General features: G+C 61.8%; 1 protein-coding gene across 7 annotated transcripts in view; it reads right to left on the bottom strand.

The window, feature by feature from the left end:
- Window positions 1–20,121, bottom strand: part of PLEC (plectin) — a 50,949-nt gene extending 30,828 nt beyond the window's left edge. For 3 of the 7 annotated variants that reach the window (XM_090283120.1, XM_090283121.1, XM_090283134.1), the window contains exon 1: window positions 19,926–20,121. In XM_090283120.1, the coding sequence (XP_090139246.1) occupies window positions 19,926–20,118 (193 nt within the window). In that variant the 5' untranslated portion in view covers window positions 20,119–20,121. Of the gene's footprint in view, window positions 1–1,960; window positions 2,600–18,021; window positions 18,114–19,925 lie in introns of those variants that run through there. The other 4 variants (XM_090283129.1, XM_090283130.1, XM_090283118.1 and 1 more) reach the window with 3 other exon arrangements.
- Window positions 20,122–20,386: the final 265 nt, after the last annotated feature.

Below are 20,386 nucleotides of genomic sequence, written 5' to 3'. Positions count from 1 at the left end.
TAGACACCTTCCCAAATGGAGAAGCAGGGCACCAGGGCACAGGGAGGGGCCAGGGGCACGTGTGACTGCCCTGCAGTGACCATGCCTCCCCGGCCTGGGCTGGAGGGGCAGAGGCAGCACATCTGACTGAGATCGTTCTGGGACCTGTGCAGTTGGTCCCACCGGTTCCTGACCTTGCCCTGCTACCACTTGCAGAGGGGCGATGCTTTGGGGAAGGGATGAGTTGGACTTGCCACTTAACCATCCTTGAAGCTCTGAGACATGGAGGTCCCAGAACTGCCCTTGCCCCAGTGTGGAGCCCCCATAACCCCAGCAGATGACATGGAAGCACCGTACCACACCCAGCACCCAGGCACCCCGGGCGTCTGGGGATCAAGAGTGGTCCTCCGTTCCGGGCTGGGCCCCAGGGATGCGGGGGGAGGGGAGCCCACACCGCCGGCCCTGACTCAGCCTGGAGCTGGAGCTCATTTCCTGTTGGAAACTCTGAGCTGCCACCGGCAGCGGCTGTGGCTGCAGCAGGGAAGGGAAGACTGAGTCACCTCCACCAGGACTGGCGGTGCCCGCCCTTCTGCCCACCACAACCACACCCAGTCCCCCTCCTGGCCCTGCTGCCAAATGCCCACAGGGCAGCCCGGCGGTCCAAGGTCCAACGGAGCCAGGATGAAGGCGGAAGGAGAGAAAAGGAGGGAAGGGTCAAGATCACCACACCCTGAGAGGAGGAGGGGCAGGGGCTGGTCTGGAAACCACGCAGGCCGTTGGGGTCGGGGAGGCAGGGCAGAGGGCCCTGGGCAACCAGATGCTCCTCAGTGCTGACCAGATGGCAAGCGCCAGACCGAGCACCTTCCTCTCCTTGTGGAAACACTCACTGGAACTGGACCGGCCGTGGGAGAGTCGAAGGGCCCCTGTACCCCACAACCCCACCGCTCCACCCAGAGGGGCCCCCATGGCATGGACCTACTGGGTCCGACCTAGACCAGGCCAGGACCAGGGCTCCCGCTCAGCACCTTGAGCCAGCACCTGGGTCCCACCAGCCCCTTCACCAGGAAAACTCCTGCCACCCAGCCAGCTGCACTCCAGGCCCCCTTCCCAGCCCCTCAGAGACCAAGAGGGAAGTGGGGTTCGATTATGCTGAGGGACTGGGGCCACCCCAAGTCAACACCAAGGTCGGTGAGCTCTGGGAGTGCAGGGCACACTGTCATCTAGCCACCTGGGTCCTGCCCGCACCGGGCTTTGGGACAGAAAGATGGTACAGAGAAGGAAAAGGCAAAGGGTCACTGGCAACCCCTGGGCCGACAGGACACGCCCCGTCCTCTGAGACCCAGCTCCCAGCAAAACAGATCTGTCTAGACCTGGGCTGGGCCCAGCACCCACCAAGTCCCAGCCGTGGGCCCGCTCCTGCCTGGGGCCTGCTCACCTCCCCCACCGGGGGTTCCCCCTAGGCCAGCACCAACCCCAGGTCAGTCAAGCACCTCGTTACAAAATACCACATCTGAGCCACAAAACCACGGGGCAGCGGTCAGCCCCACCAGACAGAGGCAAGGTTCGGAAAGGCCAGGCGGCGCCCCCTCCACCCCAGCACCCGCTCTGCATGCTGCCCCTGGTACAGAGACAGGCCACTGGGTGAGGGCAGCACTGGGGAGAGGGGCAGGGCCCTGCTAACAGCTGGTCCTGCCAGTCCAGGGACACAAGCCCCACCCCTAGCCCCAGGGTGCGCCTGGGGATGGGCTGGCTGGGGCCTGTGTGCTCCTGCCTGGCCTACCCACCCCAGGTCCTCAAACCAGGAGGAGGAGCCACGTGGTCTGATACCGGAGCACCCAGCACCCTCAGGCAGAGAGAGCGCCACCCGCCTGAGCAAAGTCCCTCGCATGTGCTACATGTAGCCCCACACACACCCCAGCCCACCAGGCCTAGGCCCCAGCACCCCCTCCCCTTGCCCATCTGGGGCCAGGATGCAGCTGACCTGTGGCTGGGGCAGGCTCCGGGCCAGGCCTCGCCAGGGTCCCCAGGGTGGTAGCAGGCACCACAGGGGGCTCAGCGGCCCCCTCTTCAGGCTCCTTCCGGCGGTAGACCCGTCGCTCCTCACGGGCAGGGTCCTCGGCTGGCAGCTGTCCCCGCTTGGGCGGGCAGCCCACGGGACCCGGCACAGTCTGCACGTGAGGGGTGCGGCGCGCGGGCATCACCATGGCAACAGGACGGCGCACCCGCTGCAGAGAGGCGGGCACGATCTCCGGCGGCAGGTGCAGGTACTGGCGCAGGTGGGCCACGCCCTCGTTGGTGAGGTACCAGTAAAAGTGGCGCCAGGCAAAGGTCTCCCGTACTAGGCCTCGCGCCCGCAGGGAGGCCATGGCCCTCATGACCTGCAGGTTGGTGACGCCGGGCACATGGGGATGAAGGCTGCGGGGCCTCCGGTCCTTCTTGGCCACCATCACACCCTCCCGGAAGAGCACCTCGTAAATGGCCCGCAGCTGGTCCAGGGGCATGAGCATGCCTGCCACCATGGCTGCCCCACCGGTGAGGAGAGGGCGCGGGCAGGGCACAGGGCGGAGGCCGACAAGGCGCCTCAGCACAAGGAACCACAGGGGCCTGTGACGGGCAGGCGCGCCGGGTGCTGAGCTCCAGGGCCTGCGCTCCGGACTCAAAGCTCTGGTGCCTGGCTGCCTGGCTCCCGCGATTCCTGCTGCAGATTCCTGCCTGCCTGCCTGCCGGCACTTGGGCCTGCCCACCGCCTGCGCGAGCCTCCCGCCTGCCCTCCCTCCAGGCGGCCCAGGCCGGCCCCCTCTGACTCAGCAGCACGGGTGGCCCCTCCCACCCACAGCCACCAGGTCCCTAGAAGAGTCGGGGGCACCTCACAGTGGCAGCAAGCCCTGCGGCTGTCCCCCTTCCCTCCCCTCCCAGGCCACTCAGCTCTAACGTCAGAAATTACATCAGTTTCTAAGCACACTTCCTTCAAGGTTCCTCAGGCTGGGGGAGGGGGACAGGAGCAGACATGGACCAAGAATTTCAAAGGTGGCAGATTGGGAAGAGGGAAGTGAGGAGCAGAGGGCAGAAGGGGACCTCAGGCTGGAGACCCAACACAGGGCTGTGGTCTCAGGGCTTCATGGGCTCACAAGGAACTAAAGAAGGGTTCTGGGCCACCTGGGCTGGGGGGAGCTTGAGGTCTAAGGGGGGAGGACCAGGACTGGGGATACTCAAGGCCTGGGGGAGGCTGGGGGAGGGGACAGAGGCCTGGGGGGAGCTGCAGGGGCCGCTGCTACAGCATGGACAGGAGGGCTGCGGGGGCCACTGGCTGCTGCCCACCAAACAATCTCCACCTCCAAAGCCAGATCTGAGACAATGGCCACCCTATTTAAACCTTCCCAGGCCCGATCAAAGGTGGCCCAGGACATGGAGCCCCCACAGAGCAGGGCGGGGGGCCTTGAGTGGGGCCTCCATCCACCCTACACCCAGGCCAGCTGTCAGAGGCCAGGAACGCTCAGCTGCCACAGGAAATCAAAGTCACCAAGCCCCTGCCACCACACAGACACCCCACCCAGAGTGCCGGCCTGTGAGCCAGCTCGACAGATGCTGGTCAGAGGAGACCAAGCTAGCAGAAAGGGCCAGGGGCCCAAGTGCATGTGGGACCAACAGCAGGCTGGGGGAAGGGGCAGCAGGCTCTCCTGAGCCCTGGGGCCTGGCAGGCCACACCCATCAGTCACCCCAGGGCCCCACACTGAAGCTCAACCATAGATACCCTGTGCCCCCCAAACCACCCAATACCCGACTCCCCCACGCGGCGCTGATCACACCCACACTGACCCACACCCGGATCTGCCTCTCCCCCACCCCACAAGTGGACACACTCATTCTGCGCAAGCCCAGCAACCCGGGAACTGATTATAAATTGGGCGGGGTGGGGCATCCCCAGGTGGAAGGCGCCTGCGGCCAGCCGCCGAGGCAGCACGTGGGGCCGTTTACCCAGCAGTTGCTATGACGCCGTGAGCTCGCTGCAAACACAGCGCCAACACACACTCGCGGAGCCGGCGGAGGTGGCGTTGGAAACTCGGTAGGCAAGCCAAGCGTTCCCACAGCCCTGCCCGCCAGCTCCCCCCGCGCTCTGCCCGCCGACCGTGCAGCCAGCCAGCCAAGCCGAAAGGGCGCCGGCCCCACGAAGAGCCGCTCCCCGCGGCTGGGGCACTGCTCGGGAAGACACGGAGCGTGGGCGCGGCGCAGCACAGCGTGGGGACTCCCTGCCGCTAGGGCTGTGGCTTCCTGAGCCCACACCGCCGAGGGCCTGGCCGGCTCTCAGGCCAGTGGCCCAGCCCTGTATCCAAAGAAAGCCCACCGTGCCAGCCTGTCCCGCCGTCCTCCCACAGAGACCTCCTGAGCTCCCCCAGCCACCCCACTGACCTTCTGCTTTCCCTCCATGGCCACCCCATACATTCCCGACCTACTCTCCCCAGTTCCTAAGCACCCTGCCAAACCAACCCACGCTCCCCTCCCAAAATGATTCCAAGCCACATCCAAGGCTCCCCAAACACTTGGACTTCAGGTCTCTTTCATAGGCCTGCAGGGGTCTGTGGCCAACCCACCCCGTTCGGTACCCCTGCGCCATCTTCAGCAGCAGAGGGCAGTAACTTGGGGCTCCGAAGAAAGGGGGCGGGGCACGGCGGGGAATCCCCCTCCCTCCCATCAGCCCGGCGCCCTGGGGGAGGCGGGGAGGAGCCTGGAGGAGCCCGGAGCAAGCAGTTCAAGGCCGGCCACTCCCGCCCAGCGCTCTCCCCGGGCCCTAACGCGGGGGCCGGGTAGGGGCACGCCCCCCACACCGCACGGAGGGGAGACCGCCCCTCTCTGCCCCGCCTCCACCCTGCGGAGCCACCGCTGCTGATTCAGCACGGCTAGGGCCAGCGAGCGCGGGCAGGCCCCTCCAGGTTTCCAGGGCAACCAGTTCGGGCCCTCGGGCAACCCCCAGCCACCCCACCCCAGAACAAAGAGCCGCAGTGTGGACTCGCCCGGGGCCAGCCCGCCTGGCGCCACCCCACAGGGATCCCACAGCGCTGCCGGTCCCCTCGTCCCCCCGGAGGCAGGGCAGCAGGCGGGGCGCGGGCTCCGCAGAGTCCCGGAGGGGAGCAGGGGCCGACCGCTGCGCCAGCCAGCTCCCACCCAGGCCCCGCCCCGCCCCCGCCCCCGCCCCCGCCCCTAGCTGCAGGGAGGCTGCAGCGGCTGGACTCCCCCGCCCCCCCACCCCCCCACACCTGCCGGGGCCCCGCAGGGCCTGAGGTCTTCGCGGCTCCAGCTCCCCATCCCCAAAGCTGTGCCGGGGAGGCGGACCCCGACCGCTGCCCTGCGGGGGGCTGCACCCAGCCAGAGGTCACAGCTTGGTCCCCGCACCCCAGCTCGGCCCCGCCCCGGCCTGTACCTTTCAGGGAGCTGATCTCGTGCTGGATGGCTCGCGAGGGGTCCATGCCTTCGGCGGCACGGAGGGCGTCGCCGCCCGCAGAGCCCAGCCCCGCACCTCTCCCGCCGGCCAGAGCCGCAGCCTGGGGGCGGAGCTCGGAGGCGCGGGGCGGGGCTTCGTGCGATCGATGCCCCGCAGGGCCGTCCAAGGCTGCCTGCCCCCCCCCACGCGCATGCTCCTGGCCCTGCACCGCCCGGCCATGCAGCCCCCACCTCCCAGGCGCCGGACCCCAGCAACTCCAGCCGGATGGCCAGGCCAACGGGCGGCATCCAGGCGCAGTCAGACGTCCACCTAGCCCACCCTACAGTCCCTCAGGGGACCTCAGGGCGCTCATGCACTCGGGATCCTGCACGAAGCCGCCACCACTCACTCCCCGCAGAAGATGCCCATCAGTCTGGGCTTCCCGGGGAGGAAGGAAGGCGTACCCCACCCTCCAGCGCAGGGGCTGGAGGCCTGCCGCGGTGTGCCCCCAGGACCCAGGCTAGCCCTGTCTTCTCCAGGATTCTTGTCGCGACCTCCCAGGCCCCAGCGGCTCTGCCCCGTTCTCCTCCACTCACATGCTCCTGTGGGCCATCTCACCCCGACCTATGACTCCAGATGCCCTCCACTCTGAGATGACAGCCCATCCGGCTCCAGCCCGGCCCCGCCTCTGCCTCTCCCACTCCGCAATTCCCTTCCAGGCCTGTCTTGGGATCCTCAGTGGCTGCAGCACGGTCACCTCCCAGGGGCTCAGGCCAACCTCCTGGGGCCATCGACCTCCCACCGCCCACCCCACCAGTCCTGGCAGCTCTGCCTTCCCATCTCCCCACCAGTCACCATCTGTGATGCCACCACTGGTCCAGGCTCCCGCACATCCCCTTGCTGTGTCCCCTCCCACCCCTATCGTGACAGGATCAGCCTTCTAAGCCACGGAGTGGGATATTCGTCACTGCCTGCCTGCTGGGGTGGGGGTCTGCCCTGCCTCACTCACCGGACCACAGGAAGCCTTGTCCACCCCCTGGGCAGTCACCCCGTCCTCTCCTGCCACTCCCCTTCCACTCCGACCCTCTGAGGGGCTGTGGGGGACAGATCCTCCCTGGATGAGGGCTGCCCACCTCAGTCTCCAGGCCTTCCTGTGTCCTCACCCCAAGGCCCCTCTGGGCCCCTCAGGCCCACAGCCTGCCCAGCCAGGCCACCTCCTCCGTGCCACCCCTTCTGCAGGCAGGCCGGCTGCTAGGGGTCAGGTCGGGGCTGGGGCGGGGGACATGATGATGACACAGGGCGAAGCCGCAGCACCCACAGGGGCAGGTCGGTGGGCAGAGGCTGGTGCAGCCGTGCACCGGCCCCAGGTCTGGTGGCTGTGTTGCCCGCCTGGCCCTGCCTCTCCCCGGACTCAGCCAGGCCAGGGCACAGGAGGCCTCAAGGAAGAACAGTTACCAAACGGGGGGGGGGGGGGGGGGGGGCTGGGAGGGGGCGGGGGGGGGGGGCAGTAAAGTGAGAAATGAAACCAGGGTTTTGTGATTCCTTACACCTAAATTCCCATTACCTTTTTATTACCTACTTCTGGATAAACCTAAATTCAGCCTGTCACCAAGTAGTACTTCCTCATGAAACTTATACTTAAATAATCACATCTAAAAACTTTGGAAAACTCATCCCCCAAAAACCTGCGCTTGTTCTATTTTAAAAGTGTATACAGTTGAATTTTGTAAGATGGCAATTTCAAGCTGACGGAAGGAGAAGGAAGGAAGGTAGGGGTCACACAAGAGGGTGGGCACAATTAGCTTTTTCCTAACTCTTCCAAACCACAAGGACAGCCATGCAGAGAAGGAATGTCCCAGACCCTTAGAGGCCCCTCCCATCAGGCTGCCCACCTGTGAGTGGCCACTGCCATCACCAGGCCGGTAGGTACCCCACTGCTGGGGACAAGGGCCTGGCGGCATGAGATGTGGGAAGAAAAGGCCGCTCTGCTGGGCGAGAAGAAGGCCCTGGCCCTCCCTACAGTGCTCGGCCTTCAGTGGCCTCATGCCCAGACCTCTCGCAGGGTCCTCTACAAGGCAGGTGGTCTGACCCAGCACAACTCCCCAGGGCCCAGCAAGGGCCCTAACAGGTGACCTGGGCCCTGGACTCACTTCTCGGACTCACACCTCAAACCCTCTGGAACCTTTATGCAAATTCCAGGAGGTAGTTCACACGCTCGGGGTCCCCAGAACCGGAGCCAAGCCCAACACCACTGCCAGACCCCCCTCCATCCCGCCTCTCTGTCTGGGACCAGGGACCCTCTCCCCACAAGTCCCAGGACACCCCGAATAGCTAGGTGTTGCCCTGCCTCCACACAGCCCCACCTGCCATTCAGCTGGTCCTGCTGCTCCCAAGGACTTGCCTGCCCTCAGCGTGGTGCCCCCAGCCTCAAACCTGTCCCCCAGCCCTGTGGCAGCTTGCCCCGCTGCGATTCACTAGGGCTGATTCAAGGGATCCTGTGAGGGGTGGCATGTGAAAGCTGTTGTCCCTGCCAGCAGACCCCTTCCTCCTCTGACATGTGGCCCCATGACCGCCAGGCCTCACGCACGGCTAGAGCTCAGTATCAGCCTCACCCTCTGAGGAATCTCCCAGGCTGGGCCAGAGGAGACCCTTCCTCCATTGGGAGGCCACCGGGGCTGGATGATCACAGGCCAGCCACCCTGGGTGGCTCCTGAAAGCCTGTGGCCACCAAGCCAGCCCGTCCACCACACCACCGGGAGGTGCCGGCCGGGCTCCTCGGGGTCCTGGGGAAGGCAGGCACAGAGGGTACCATCCAGCTCCCTCCGGGCAGCCCAGTGCTAGAAAAGCGCCTGAGGCCATGGGAAGTCCTGGGTCCCACCCCCAGGTCCCACCCATTAGGGGAGGTCCCATCATTCTGTTTCCACATCTCTCTCAGGCCTGTCTTCTTCCCCCATCTCCACCACCACCCCGGGCCTGGCCACGGCATTTGTCACCTCCAGGACAGCACTGGCCCCTGGGGGTCTGTCCCTGTGGCTGACGTCACCCACCACCCCTGCACCGCCAGGCCTCAGGCATAGAGCCGCCCAGGGCTTCCACACACAACCAGGTCCCGTCCCGCCACAGGCCTGCCGCCCTGCACTGCAGCCTTGCTCCCAGCAATGGAGGGCCCCACCTCCGGCCAGCGGGGAGGCCTGTGGCGGTCCACCCCTCTGTGGTCCCTCACAGCTGGGACAGCACCCCCCAGATCAGGGCCGCAGGGGCAGCTGTCTCACCCCCACACCCCAAGCCCAGACCCGCAGGCGTCACGGGGAAAGGAAGGAATAAATTCTTGCCGTTCAGGGGTGACGTGCTTCCCGCGAAGGCTACTGATGCAGCTCTACGGGGACCGCAAAAAGGCTGACGACTCATCTGACAAAAATGTATCGGCACTTGATGGGAAGAAGTGGCCAGTAAACCAGAAAAGACGGGAAGCACTGCTAGCCCAAGAGCAGACGTCCCTCTGAAACCTCTTGGGACCCCTCCGGGGGCCGCCCCGGGCCACACAGGCTGGGACACAGCAAGGTCAGGCAGAGCTCTTCAGCCCAGGGCGGCAGGGCCCTCAGCCTGGCGGTTAGGGACCCTCTGAGCCCACACTGCCGCAGGTGGCCAGGCCTCGGCACCTCTGCGTGGTGGCTCCGGGTATGCCGACCAGGACAACAGGATGGAGAGTGGCAGCAGTAGGGTGGCTGCCATCATGGCACCAGGACTGCGCTCCCCTTGGCGCCTGAACAAACCACACCGACCTCCTTGCACCACCAACAAAGGAGCCCACTTCTGAAAGACCTGGGGGATTTCCTATGGACCAGCAACAACGTAATGGGGAAAACCTTTCATTAGCAACGCAAGACAGAAAGGGCTGTGGGATATGATGACTAAAAGCCAGTCGGAACGTGAGAGCACAGAGCCAGCCTGCCCAGAGGAAGACACCAGCCCGCGGGGAAACCCACAGCCCGAAGGTCCGGCCCCCCAGAGCCAGAGCCCCCAGCGTAACCGATGCATTTCCCGAAGCTGCGATTCTGATCCACCCGCCAGCCAGGCCTGCGTGACGGTTCTGCACCCTGTCGGGCATCGCCTCGCCTGCACGCTCACGGTGTGGGGTAGGAGTGGCAGGGCTGTTGTTCACTGAGGCTCTAAGGCGGGGAGCAGGCAGGCATGACTGAGCCCCCTCAGGCACCGCAGGGAGAAGCGGCTGCGACACCCAGCAAACACCTTAGAGACGTCTGTTAATGCTTTGTGAGGACAGAGAACATTCTCCTGACTCCAACGCCGAGCGCTGGGTGCGCCCTCTCCCGGGGCCCCGCCCCACCCACACGCTGGGGCTCACTGTTATTCGATTCCCTGCTTACCCTCCAGCATGTCCCTATGGAACATCATGTGCACATGCATGTGGTTCTTGGTTCCTCCCCTTTCAACACACAGTATGGCGTCTCACAGACACCGCACACAGGAGGCACCCCTTCCTGCAGGGGCCCCTGTCCCCTGCGTGGGCACTTTCAGGTCCGATAGACAACCTCCCTGGCTTCTCCCACAGCTTCACCAGCACCACCCAGAAACCCAGGGGTGGGGCCTTTTGCCAATCTGAGGGGTGAACAGTATCCTGGTGGAGATAAAGCTTACATTGTGTGTACCATTTGACCCAGAAATTCTATTTATAGCAACAGTTACAGCCGCGCACCCCCGCGCACCCCAAGCCAGCTACAAAGCTGCTCACTGCAACAATGCCTAATACCAGGAAATAAAACACAATGAAATAACCTTAATGTTTTACAACAGGAGACTGGTTTAAATATGACAGGGTCACCATGCAAAGGAATGTTACCTTGTAAGTTAATGTCGCAGAAAGTTGTTCATGTTGTAACAGGAAGTAAAAAGAAGTTATATGTGTCCAAAATATTTCATCTTGCCCTGACTGGCGTGGCTCAGTGGGTTGGGCATCGTCCCACTAACTGAAAGGTCGCCGGTTCGATTCCCGGTCAGGGCACAGGCCTGGGTTGCGGGCCGGGTCTCTGGTTGGGAGAGTGTGAGAGGCAACCGAGCAATATTTCTCTCACACATCGATGTTTCTCTCCCCCTCTTTTTCGCTCCCTTCCCTTCTCTCTAAAAATAAATAAAATCTTTTTGGAAATAAAATATTTCATCATATTTAAATACAAAATTACAAATAAATTAAATTGTACGACAAAACACTGTGCACATTTTTAAAAAACAACAAACACAAAACAAAAAGATGCAGGAGTTTTACAAAACATCAACCAAGCGCCGCAGGGTGACTTGGCGCAGGGGGGTGGTGGCACTGAACGGTGCCCCCCCCCCCCAAGGCAAGGTACCTGTGCCAGGGACCTTATTTGGAAATAGGATCTTTGCAAATATAATTAAAGATCTCAAGATGAGATCATCCCAGATTATTGGGTGGGCCCTACATCTAATAACAAGTGTCTTCATAAGAGACAGAAGCAGAGGGACTTAGAGAAGCCATGTGAATATGGGGACAGAGACTGGAGTGATGTGGCTGCAACCCAAGGGACGCTGATGGCTTCCAGAAGCTGGGAGAGGCCAGAAGATTCCAGAGCCTTCAGAGAAAGCACAACCCTGTCAACACCCTGACTTTGGTTGTCTGACCTGCAGACTGTGAGAACAAGCTCCTGTTGTTTCTGGCCATCTGTGTGTGCTGGTTTGCTGGGGCAGACACAGGACACCACCAAAGACTTTGTCTCTGAGGGTGGTGCCACTATGACCAATACTAAAAGGTGTGGAACGGGCTTTGAGATTGGATGCTGAACAGAGGCTGGAGGACTCTGAGAATCATAAAGAGCCCTGATTGCCTCAACAGACAGCTGGTAGAATTCAGGTTTAAGTTGTTGCTTTAGGTGAGGGCTTAGAAGGAAATGAGGAGCAGTGGAGGGAAGGGGACCCTTATGAAACAGAGCAGAAATCGAGGCTGAACTGGCTGTAAAGCAGAGCTTGTAAGTGATGAACCTGGAGATTTGCAGAAAAGTGTGCAGGGCCTGACGGGTGTCTCCTGGCTGCCAAGGAGAAGTGCAGGAGCAAAGACACGCACTGTGGAAGGGGCTGTTGAGCCAAAGAGGAACTAGCGCAGTGATCTCGGAGTGACAGCCTGTTCAGGTGGCAGAAGATACTGCTGCAGAGACTCACTGTTAAGAAAGCACGCTCTACACAGAGAGCCGAGGGCGTGACTGGGCAACCTTCAGCGGAACAGGTGCATCTTCACAACACCTAGGGATAGACAGGGGTCATCCAGGAAAGACCCGTGATGATCCTCCTCTCTAATGGCATGGATCCTGTGACATACATGGGAGACCCACAAGGTTTATGAGGATGTTGTATCAGCAGAAACACTGCCAGCTTGGACTGAAGAGGACAGACAGGATACAATGAAGGCAGCCTATTGGAATTCTGAGATCCCATGGGCAGGAAACGGGGTGATGGAGCTACTCAGCTTCACACAAGTGCTACTCTTTCAAAGAAAGGAAAAGGGCCTCCAGGGGCAGAGCCTCCGGCCCAGAGGGTGGGGTGGCGGGTGCAGGGTGGAGTGTGAAGCCACAGAAGACACAACTGTCTAGTTTCATGGGTCCACAGACAGAGAGAAACTTTACCCCAGGTAGACCATACCTACGCCTCACTTATACCTGATTCAGACAATGTAGGTTAGACTTGGGGCTTTTGAGCTGGTGAGATCCAGTTGAGACTTTGGGGTTGTGTTGGGATAGGGTGAATGTATTTTGCATATGACACAGATTTTAGGGGACCAGAGGGCAGACTGAAGTGGACTGAATGGTGGCCCCCCAACATATGTCTACCTCTAAACCACTGAATGTGCCCTTATTTGGAAAAAGGGTCTTTGCAGTTATAATTAAGCATCTTTTTTTTTTTGAATTATTTATTTATTTATTTTTAGAGAGAGGTGAGGGAGGGAGAAAGAAAGGGAGAGAAACATCAGTGTGTGATTGCTTCTCACGCATCCCCAACTGAGGACCTGGCCCACAACCCAGGCATGTGCCCTGACTGGGAATCGAACCAGTGACCCTTTGGTTCACAGGCCAGTGCTCAATCCACTAAGCCACACCAGCCAGGGCTAAGCTAAGAATCTTGAGATTCTGGATTACTCAGGGGAGATGCTAAATCCAGTAGCACATATCCTTACAAGAAACAGACAAGTAGACACAGGGGAGAAGCCATGTGACCACAGACACAGAGATTGCAGAGATGCAGCCACACTCCAAGGAGTGCTGGCAGCCACCAAGCTGGAGAGGCGGGAAAGGGACCTGCCCCGGAGCCTCTGAGGGGCACGGCCCTGCTGGCACCTGGATTTTGCACTTCTGGCCTCCAGACTGAGAGAACACACTTCTGCTGTTTTGGGCCACCAAACAACCCAAGGAACCTAGTACAGGGGGTGTTTTGGGGGGCTAACTGTACTCTGCAAACGAGGTGAGTTCCTGTGTAATAGTCACAGTGAAGCTCACTGTATTTTGTGTCTGTTTTATGAGCTGCCCTGTAGCCACTTATCATTAAGAGAAAAAAGGTTCATTTCAGAAGTACAACATACACACTCATTTGAAAAACAAAAAGAACAGAATAAAGATCATAAAAGCCACATGTTCAGAGACACCTGCTGGGGACACCACTTTCTGTCTTTCTACCAGTCGTCCCCCCACCTGCACGCTGTGGTCCTGAGCTCCCAGCACCCAGCCATGCGCCTACCCCACTGTCCTGGGCACCGGGGCTGCCCAGCCCGCCTGGCCACAAGATCCCCCCCCCAGGCCTCCCAGACTCCAGACCAGCCACACCAGATGTCCTGCTAGGACCTTCCTTTCCTGTAGCATTGGCCCTGGATCTGTCCCCACCCCGGGACCAGCGTGGGCAGCAGGTGCCCCTATCCTCTTCCCGGCCCCAGATCCCCTTTGCCTCAGGGCAGCAGTAAAGCTGCCAAGAGCTGACCAACCAGCCGGGACGACCCTCTGCAGCTAAACCACGACCCAAGCTCCCCCAGGAGAGGCAGGGTGAAGGGGAACGGCCGCTGCAGGCTAGTGTCCCAAGTCCTCCGAGTGGGCAGCTTCCTCCCCTCACCTGAGAACACTTCCTGACACTCCCTCCACCCAGTCCACCATCACCCACCCAGCCCTGCACCTCCCTGTCCACTGTGGGCCTGCTTCTGGGCACTGGCCTTGGCACCAGGCCATGGTGGGTCTAGGCAACTGGCCCCCCACCTGCACCATCCCTCCCCGGCCTCCCTGAGTCCCTTCTCAGGGCACCCAGCTCCTGGCCCCTGCTCCCAGCTCCCCTCAGGCTTCGCCAGGCAGAAAACGGAAGTTGGACCCCTACCTCATGCCATACACAACAATTAATTCAAAATGGATCAAAGACCTAAATGTAGAAGTTAAAACTGTGAAAACCTTGAAAGAAGGAAAATGTGGGCATAACCTGCATGGCTTGGGAACAGGCAATAGCACCAGAAGCACAAGCTACCAAGAAAGGAAGAGGCACATTGGGCCCCTCATAATGAAAACTTCTGTGCTTCCAGGAACACCATTGAGGAAGTGAAAGACAACCCACAGAATCAGAGGCAGATTCTGCGAATCACCTACCTGAGAAGGGACTTGTGTCAAGAACACGTAAAGAACACTTACAACATGAAAAGACAAAAACCAATTTTAAAATGGACACAGGGCTCGGACTGGTGTGGCTCCGTGGGCTGGGTGTCATCCCGCAAACCAAAAGGTCACCAAGGACCTGGGTGAAGGTTCCTCAGCAGAAACGCACAGGGGTCAGTACGCACGTAAGAACGCGCTCGGCAGATGGGGGTCAGGGAGCACGAAAGGCACCGGCACGAGAGCGCACTTCACACCCACTAGACCGGGTGTCCACCATCGGAAGGGCAGATAATGGCTGCAAGTGCGGGTCACGGCTCTGGGAACGCAGGGCGGCAGCGCTTGGAAAACCCCCTGGCAGTTCTCCAAGAGTTAAAGATAGAACGGCCGCAGGACCCAGCAATTCCACTCCTTGGTGTCTACCCAGGAGAGATGAAGACACGTGTCCACACGGCAGCTCCGTACAACGCTCCGGGCGCACTGCTCAGAATAGCCGGAGGGTGGGAACAGCCCAAATGTCCATCAGGGTTGTCTATTACGTGTACGATAGCACTACATCTAAAAAAACAAAGGGCATACCATAATTTCTTTATTGCTGAAAAACGCTAATCGTCACCTGACCTGCTGGGAAAATGGCACTAACAGCATTGCTGGACCCTGGGTTGCTACAACCTTCAATTTGTAAAAAACGCACTCTCTGCAAAGCACCGTAAAGCAAGGCACACCTGTGTCTGAAATGTCCCATCCCAGCACATCCAAATGGACTGAAGTAGATCAGCGTTTGCTGAGGGCCAGGTGATGTAAAGATTCTGGAATTGTGGTAATGGTTTTACAAATCTATTAATATGTTAAAAACCACTGAATTCTGTCTCTGTCTCTCTCTCTCTCTCTCTCTCTCACACACACACACACACACTATGGTCACCCCAGCCAGTGAGACTGGGGGCCAGAGTGGTAACTTAAACCGTTTTTCTTTATATCCTTCCATAGTGCTTGTTCTTTGTTTTTTGAGCACATTCTACTTTTGACAGTGAGCAGAGACCAAAAGTCCTCCCCACAGAGTCCGTTACCTGCCAGCCTCTGCTCCTGCCAGCTGAGCTCAGGCCACCTCAGATGACAGTCCATGCCATCGCCCACTCACCCATGCAAGCACCCTGCAAACGCTGGCTGAGGGCCTGGGGCCAGTGCCAGGGACACAGATAACAGAGCTCAGAGTCCAGGACAGGAGAGGGTGGCACACATGAGGAGGGTACCCGGCACAACGGCCTGGGCCTGCCAGGGAGGTGGGGAGCCCCTCTGGCTGAGTCTTAAAGAAAGCCATGCACACCCTGTGGACACATGGACACCCCTCCTGGCCTCTCTCCAGCCTCACCTTCCTTGGTCCTACCCTCCAATCTGATCCTCACTGACTGTTGTCACACTGTTCCCAGCCTTGAGGGGACAACCTTGAAGTTTCTCCCCCGCTGCCCAGGTCCTCCTGGCTGGTCCCACGCCCCACTGCCTGCCCTGAACCCTCACACGCAACCCCTCGGCAGACCTCTGGCCCTGAGCGCACACACCACTTGAAGGTCTGGGAGGCTCCTTCTTCACCAGACCCCCTCCCACATTAGCCTGCTCACCTCGACCCTGCCCGGCCCTCGCACCCCTGACCCCGCCTCTCCAGGCTCCCCTGGGGAACCAGGAGTCAGGACACCCCTTGCAGCTGGGCTGGCCAGCCACACACTCCAGTGGCCACAGCCCCACAGGAATCTGCCCTGCAGAAAAGGCAAGGAGGATGGGGAGGGGCTCTGGCCAGCAGGAAACCAAGAATGTTCTGGAAGGATCAATGACCACCCGGGGACAGCTGGGGATTTTCAGGGGGAGAGCTGGGGATGATGACGCATCCAGGGTAGGGCCTAAAATATCGTGGGGTCTGGGTGGGGGGAGGTCAGAGGTGAGAGACAAAGAGACTGGACTCTGGAGGGGAGACCAGCAGTTGAATCTGGTGACTAAGAGCAGGGGAGGGGAAGGGTGGGGGTGGGGCTGGGGCTGGCTGCTAGGGCGGGGGCGCGTGGGGGTGGGGGGGTCACAGGCAGAAGACAGGGCTCTTCACTGGCCCAGTGAAGGACCAAGGGTGGATGTACAGGGCTGGGCAGGGGACCCTGAGGGCAGAGCCAACCCAGGACAGAGGTTCTCCCACACCCTCAGTCCCGAGCAGACACTAGATGTCTGAGGTCAGGGGCCATACCTGCCCTTGCCCCTTCCCTGGGGCAGCCCTGCCTCTCCAGGGACAGGATGGGCCAGGTCTCAGGCTTCTAGGAGGTCCCAGGGGCTCACCATCATCGACCCTGCGGCCCACAGCCTGGCCACTCCAGCCTCCTCAGGGCCACTCCTGGGGCATGGCCACGGCCCGGCATCGCCCACAAGCTCCAGCTCAGCCCCTCACCTATTCCCTTGGCTCAAGCCAGAAGCTGAGAAGACTCAGAGATACCTGGTACACCCCAAAAGTTTGCCCTACTCCTGGCTGCACAGGGAGCCCCGCATCTGCTCTCCTGCTTGGCAATTCCTACCCACCCTCAGACCAGGCCACATGGGGGCTGCCCCGTGCCTCTGGTGAGTTCACCGCGGGCAGGTGCCCCGGTGTCCCCAAGCAGAATGCACAGACAAGTTACTCAGCAAGCCCAGGAAGTGCATGTGGGCCCAGGCGCCCCACTGTGTCCAACACCAACCCTGGCAACCAGGGACGCAGGGCTGTGGAGGGAGAGTCGGGTGCCCAGCCCAGGACGGGCTCTGGAACCACCCACAGCCCTGCGTCCCATCCAGACCAAGGATCTGGAGCAGAGCACTGTGCATGCTGTTAGGGGTCCCCACTCTACAGAGCGGCTGGTTGATACACAGCCCTGTCCTGAGGTTTGTCAGGAGGGCAGTGGCCCAGCGGGGTAGCTGCTGGCCCTGCGCCTGTCCAGACTCACCCTCCTCCCTGTGGGTCAGTGCTCAGACTCAGCCCACGGTCACAGGAGTGGCTCCACCTGGCCCCAATGAACTAGTCACAGAGGCAAACAGTTTACAGTGCTGTTAAAGAGAAGCTCATGGAACACCCACCCGGCTCGGGACCCAGTGAAAGCTGCTTGCGAGGGACGCCCCATCGGAACTGCCCCCCTGCCTAGGCGAGGTCAGTGGATGGAGAGGGTTCCTCAAGGCCCCAGGCCAGGCCTCAGCAGGCCCGCTCTCCCTGAGCTGCCCTTGGGGGCAGAGCCAGTAAAACCAGCCATGGGGAGCTGGAACCTGCTCTGCCCAGGGCCCCAGGTCGACCCTCTCCAGCAGCTCACTCCCAGGCACCATCACCCCCCATGGATGGGGAGCCAGGGCTGTGTACGCCCTCAGAGCAGTGAGGGTCTGCACTGGTGCAGAGAGGCCCCAGGGGCGTGGAGCAGGCAAGAGGGTCTGCCAAAAGCCACAGAGTGGCTCCCTCCAAAGACGAAGCCGGGGCTGCCCAGGCTTCCTCAGCCCACAGCTGCCACCCAGGGGACAGAGGAGGAACGCGGTGGGGGTCCCTGCCAAGGAAGGGCAGCAGCCTAAGCGCTGGCCACTTTGGGAGGTGAGCAGAGGCCACAACTATGCGACCCACAGCAAAGCTGCCAAGCGGTGGCAGCCGCCCCCGCCCCATGTGAGAGGCACCCAGCTGAGGGGCCTGAACGGCTCAGCCTTGACCCACGTGTCTGCTGGGCACAGACTCGGGGCACTGGACACGGGCCGGGAGGAGCCCCTGCTGCGCGCGGCCCACCCCACCCACCCGCGCCGCGCGATGTCCTATTAAGGGCATGACTGCGGGGGCTGCGCCGAGAGCTGCGGCCTCTTCCCTAGGAGCCGGGGCCGCGGGACGGGCGCGGCTGCTGGGGCGCTGGGCTCTGTCCGGGCCGCGATGGGGACAGACACTGCGGACACGGTGTCAGAGGCCAGGTTGTGGGGCTGGAGCTCCCGCCAGGGCCGGCGGCGCCGTACCTTTGTACCTCTCCCGCACCTCCTCGTAGGCCTGGATGAAGTCCTGCTCGTCGGGCGGCGGGCCGGGCGGCAACGGGGCGGCCATGCCGGCGGGCGCGGGACGCGGCGGGGCGCTGCGGCGCAGAGGCAGCCTCCAGCCCCGGGTGGCCACTCTGTCCCTGCGCCCGTGAGCGCCACTTAAAGGGGCCGCCCCCGCCCCGCCCCGCACCCAGGATGCCCCACGGGAGGGGCGGGGCGGGGCCAGGGACCGGCCAGGCCCGGGAAGTTTCGGCCGCACGTCCGGGTGCCTACATGCTGGGCTCGGCTGGAGCGGGCTCCGCGTCTCGGCCCCACTGCGAGTGCCAGCGAGCGCACACCATTTCCCGCTCCCGGCTGGGTCGCGGGCCCGCCAACAGCCTGAATTCTCATCCGGCGCCCAGCTCCGCAGCAGTCCCCTCCTTCGCCAGCCCCGACCTCTCCGGTGACCCGGCCGGATCCAGCGACCTCACCTGGCCGCCCCCCGGCGCGCCCCTCCCTCCTCCCTCCTCTCCGGAACCCTTCCTTGCAATATTGGAGCTAGAGTTGGTATTATCAACATAAAAAGGACTCTTAAAACAGAAAGAGCCCTGGCTGGTGTGGCTCAGTGAACTGAGCGCCACCTGCGAATCCAAGGGTCGCCAGTTCAATTCCCAGTCAGGGCACATGCCTGGGTTGCGGGCCAGGTCCCCAGTAGGGGGTGTGAGAGAGGCAACCACGCATTGATGTTTCTCTCCCTTTCTTTCTCTTTCCCTTCCCCCCTCTCTAAAAATAAAATATTTTTTTAATTATGTACTATAAAAGGATTGAAATAGGGACTCTTCAGAAGAAATAAAATGCTTGGCGCAAATAAAAGCCTTTCTTTTCCACCCGTCAAATTGGCAAAGACGCTTCTCGCAGCACTGACAAATGTTCTGTCTAGAGCGCCCCTGGCTCATTCCTCTCCAACCTTCCGCGCTGCGTACCTGCGAGGACAGCCCTGTTCGGAGGGTCAGTACTGAGAAAGTCAGCAGGCAGAGCACAAAGGCTTTCATGGAGGGAAAGGGACCTCTTTTAAAATCCATGTGACACGTGACAAAGATTGTCCCCCGATGGCTCCGTGCACACCAGCCCTGGAGGGGGGGCGCCAAGCCTGCACCCTGTCCTGCTGTCCTGCTCCTCTGTCTCCACCCACAAGGCCCCTCACCGCCCACAGCACATCCTCGCTCAGCAGCCGCCCGCACGCCTCTCCCCACAGGCCCCAGGCCACCCTCCCCGCCTCCTCAAGGGCCAGCCCTGCCCTCCAGACGCCTCCCCTCCACCCAGTCCTGCTCAGCCTGGCACAGAGACCCTCAACGGGCTCCTCCCTCGCCCAGTACATCCTGGGGTGGCTTCCAGCCCTAGGTCACCCACTTCGCAAAGGGAGGAACCGCTGTCTAGCGGTCAGCCCTGCTCTGTTGGTGGCCTCTCGCTGGCTTTCCCCTCCCTCCTCCCCAGAATGGCAACCACGGGGGAGCCAGGCGGGCTCTGGCTCCAGGAGGGGATGGGGGCTCTCGCCAACCAGCCCTGCTCCTGTGTGCTTCCGCCGCCCCGGTGCCGGCAGCCAAGACCCGGGGCCTGGAAGGCAGCTCTGCCCCGGGAGCCCAAGAAAGCATCATCGCGGCGTTTGGGCGCCGGGCCTGCAGAGGCCGGGGGTGGTGCCCCCGCAGCTCGCTCAGCCGCGGGCCCCGGCCGCGGACTGCGTGCGGCCAGCAGGCGGCGCTGTGCCGCCCGCGCCTCCCGGGACGCGAGAGGCCCTCTCTGACCAGCGGATCTCTCACCTCTCCTGCCGGCCCCACACCTGCCCCGAGCGCGCGGCGGCGCCGCCCGCCAGAGCTGGGAAACTGAGAGACGAGGCCCTTCCGCATTACCTGCAATTCGGATGACTGCCCGCTCAGCAGGGTCCAAGACACCGCCATTGCCCCCAGAGCCTCCTGCACTCCGCCGGCTCCGCTGCGTCTTCCCCAGGTTCCAGGGCAGCGTGTCCCCAGGGCTGGGTGAGCTGCTGCTTCCATTGGAGCCATCCTCGGACACCGCCCGCACCTCATGGTCCTCACCCGACATGGCTTCCTGGACGGGGAGCAGGAGGGGGTCACAGCTCTGGGGGGCTGCACACTGACCTTCTCAACCTAGACATTGGCCCCACCCACCCACCCTATCAGCTGAACACTGACCCCCACCCCCTCCTAAGGCCCACCTCATGCACATACTGACCACCCACCCTTTCCGCCCAGACATGAAAGACCCTCTCCGACCGTTCAAGCTGGCCTCCGCCCCTCCAGATCATCTCTCAGACACCACACAGTGACCCGCAGCACTGACCTCACTCCCC

This window comes from Furipterus horrens, unplaced genomic scaffold, assembly GCF_987537825.1.
Source record: "Furipterus horrens unplaced genomic scaffold, mFurHor1.1.pri manual_scaffold_7, whole genome shotgun sequence".
NCBI lineage: Eukaryota > Metazoa > Chordata > Mammalia > Chiroptera > Furipteridae > Furipterus > Furipterus horrens.
The sequence above is the reverse complement of the archived record's forward strand: the minus strand, read 5'-3'. Positions and strand labels throughout refer to the sequence as shown.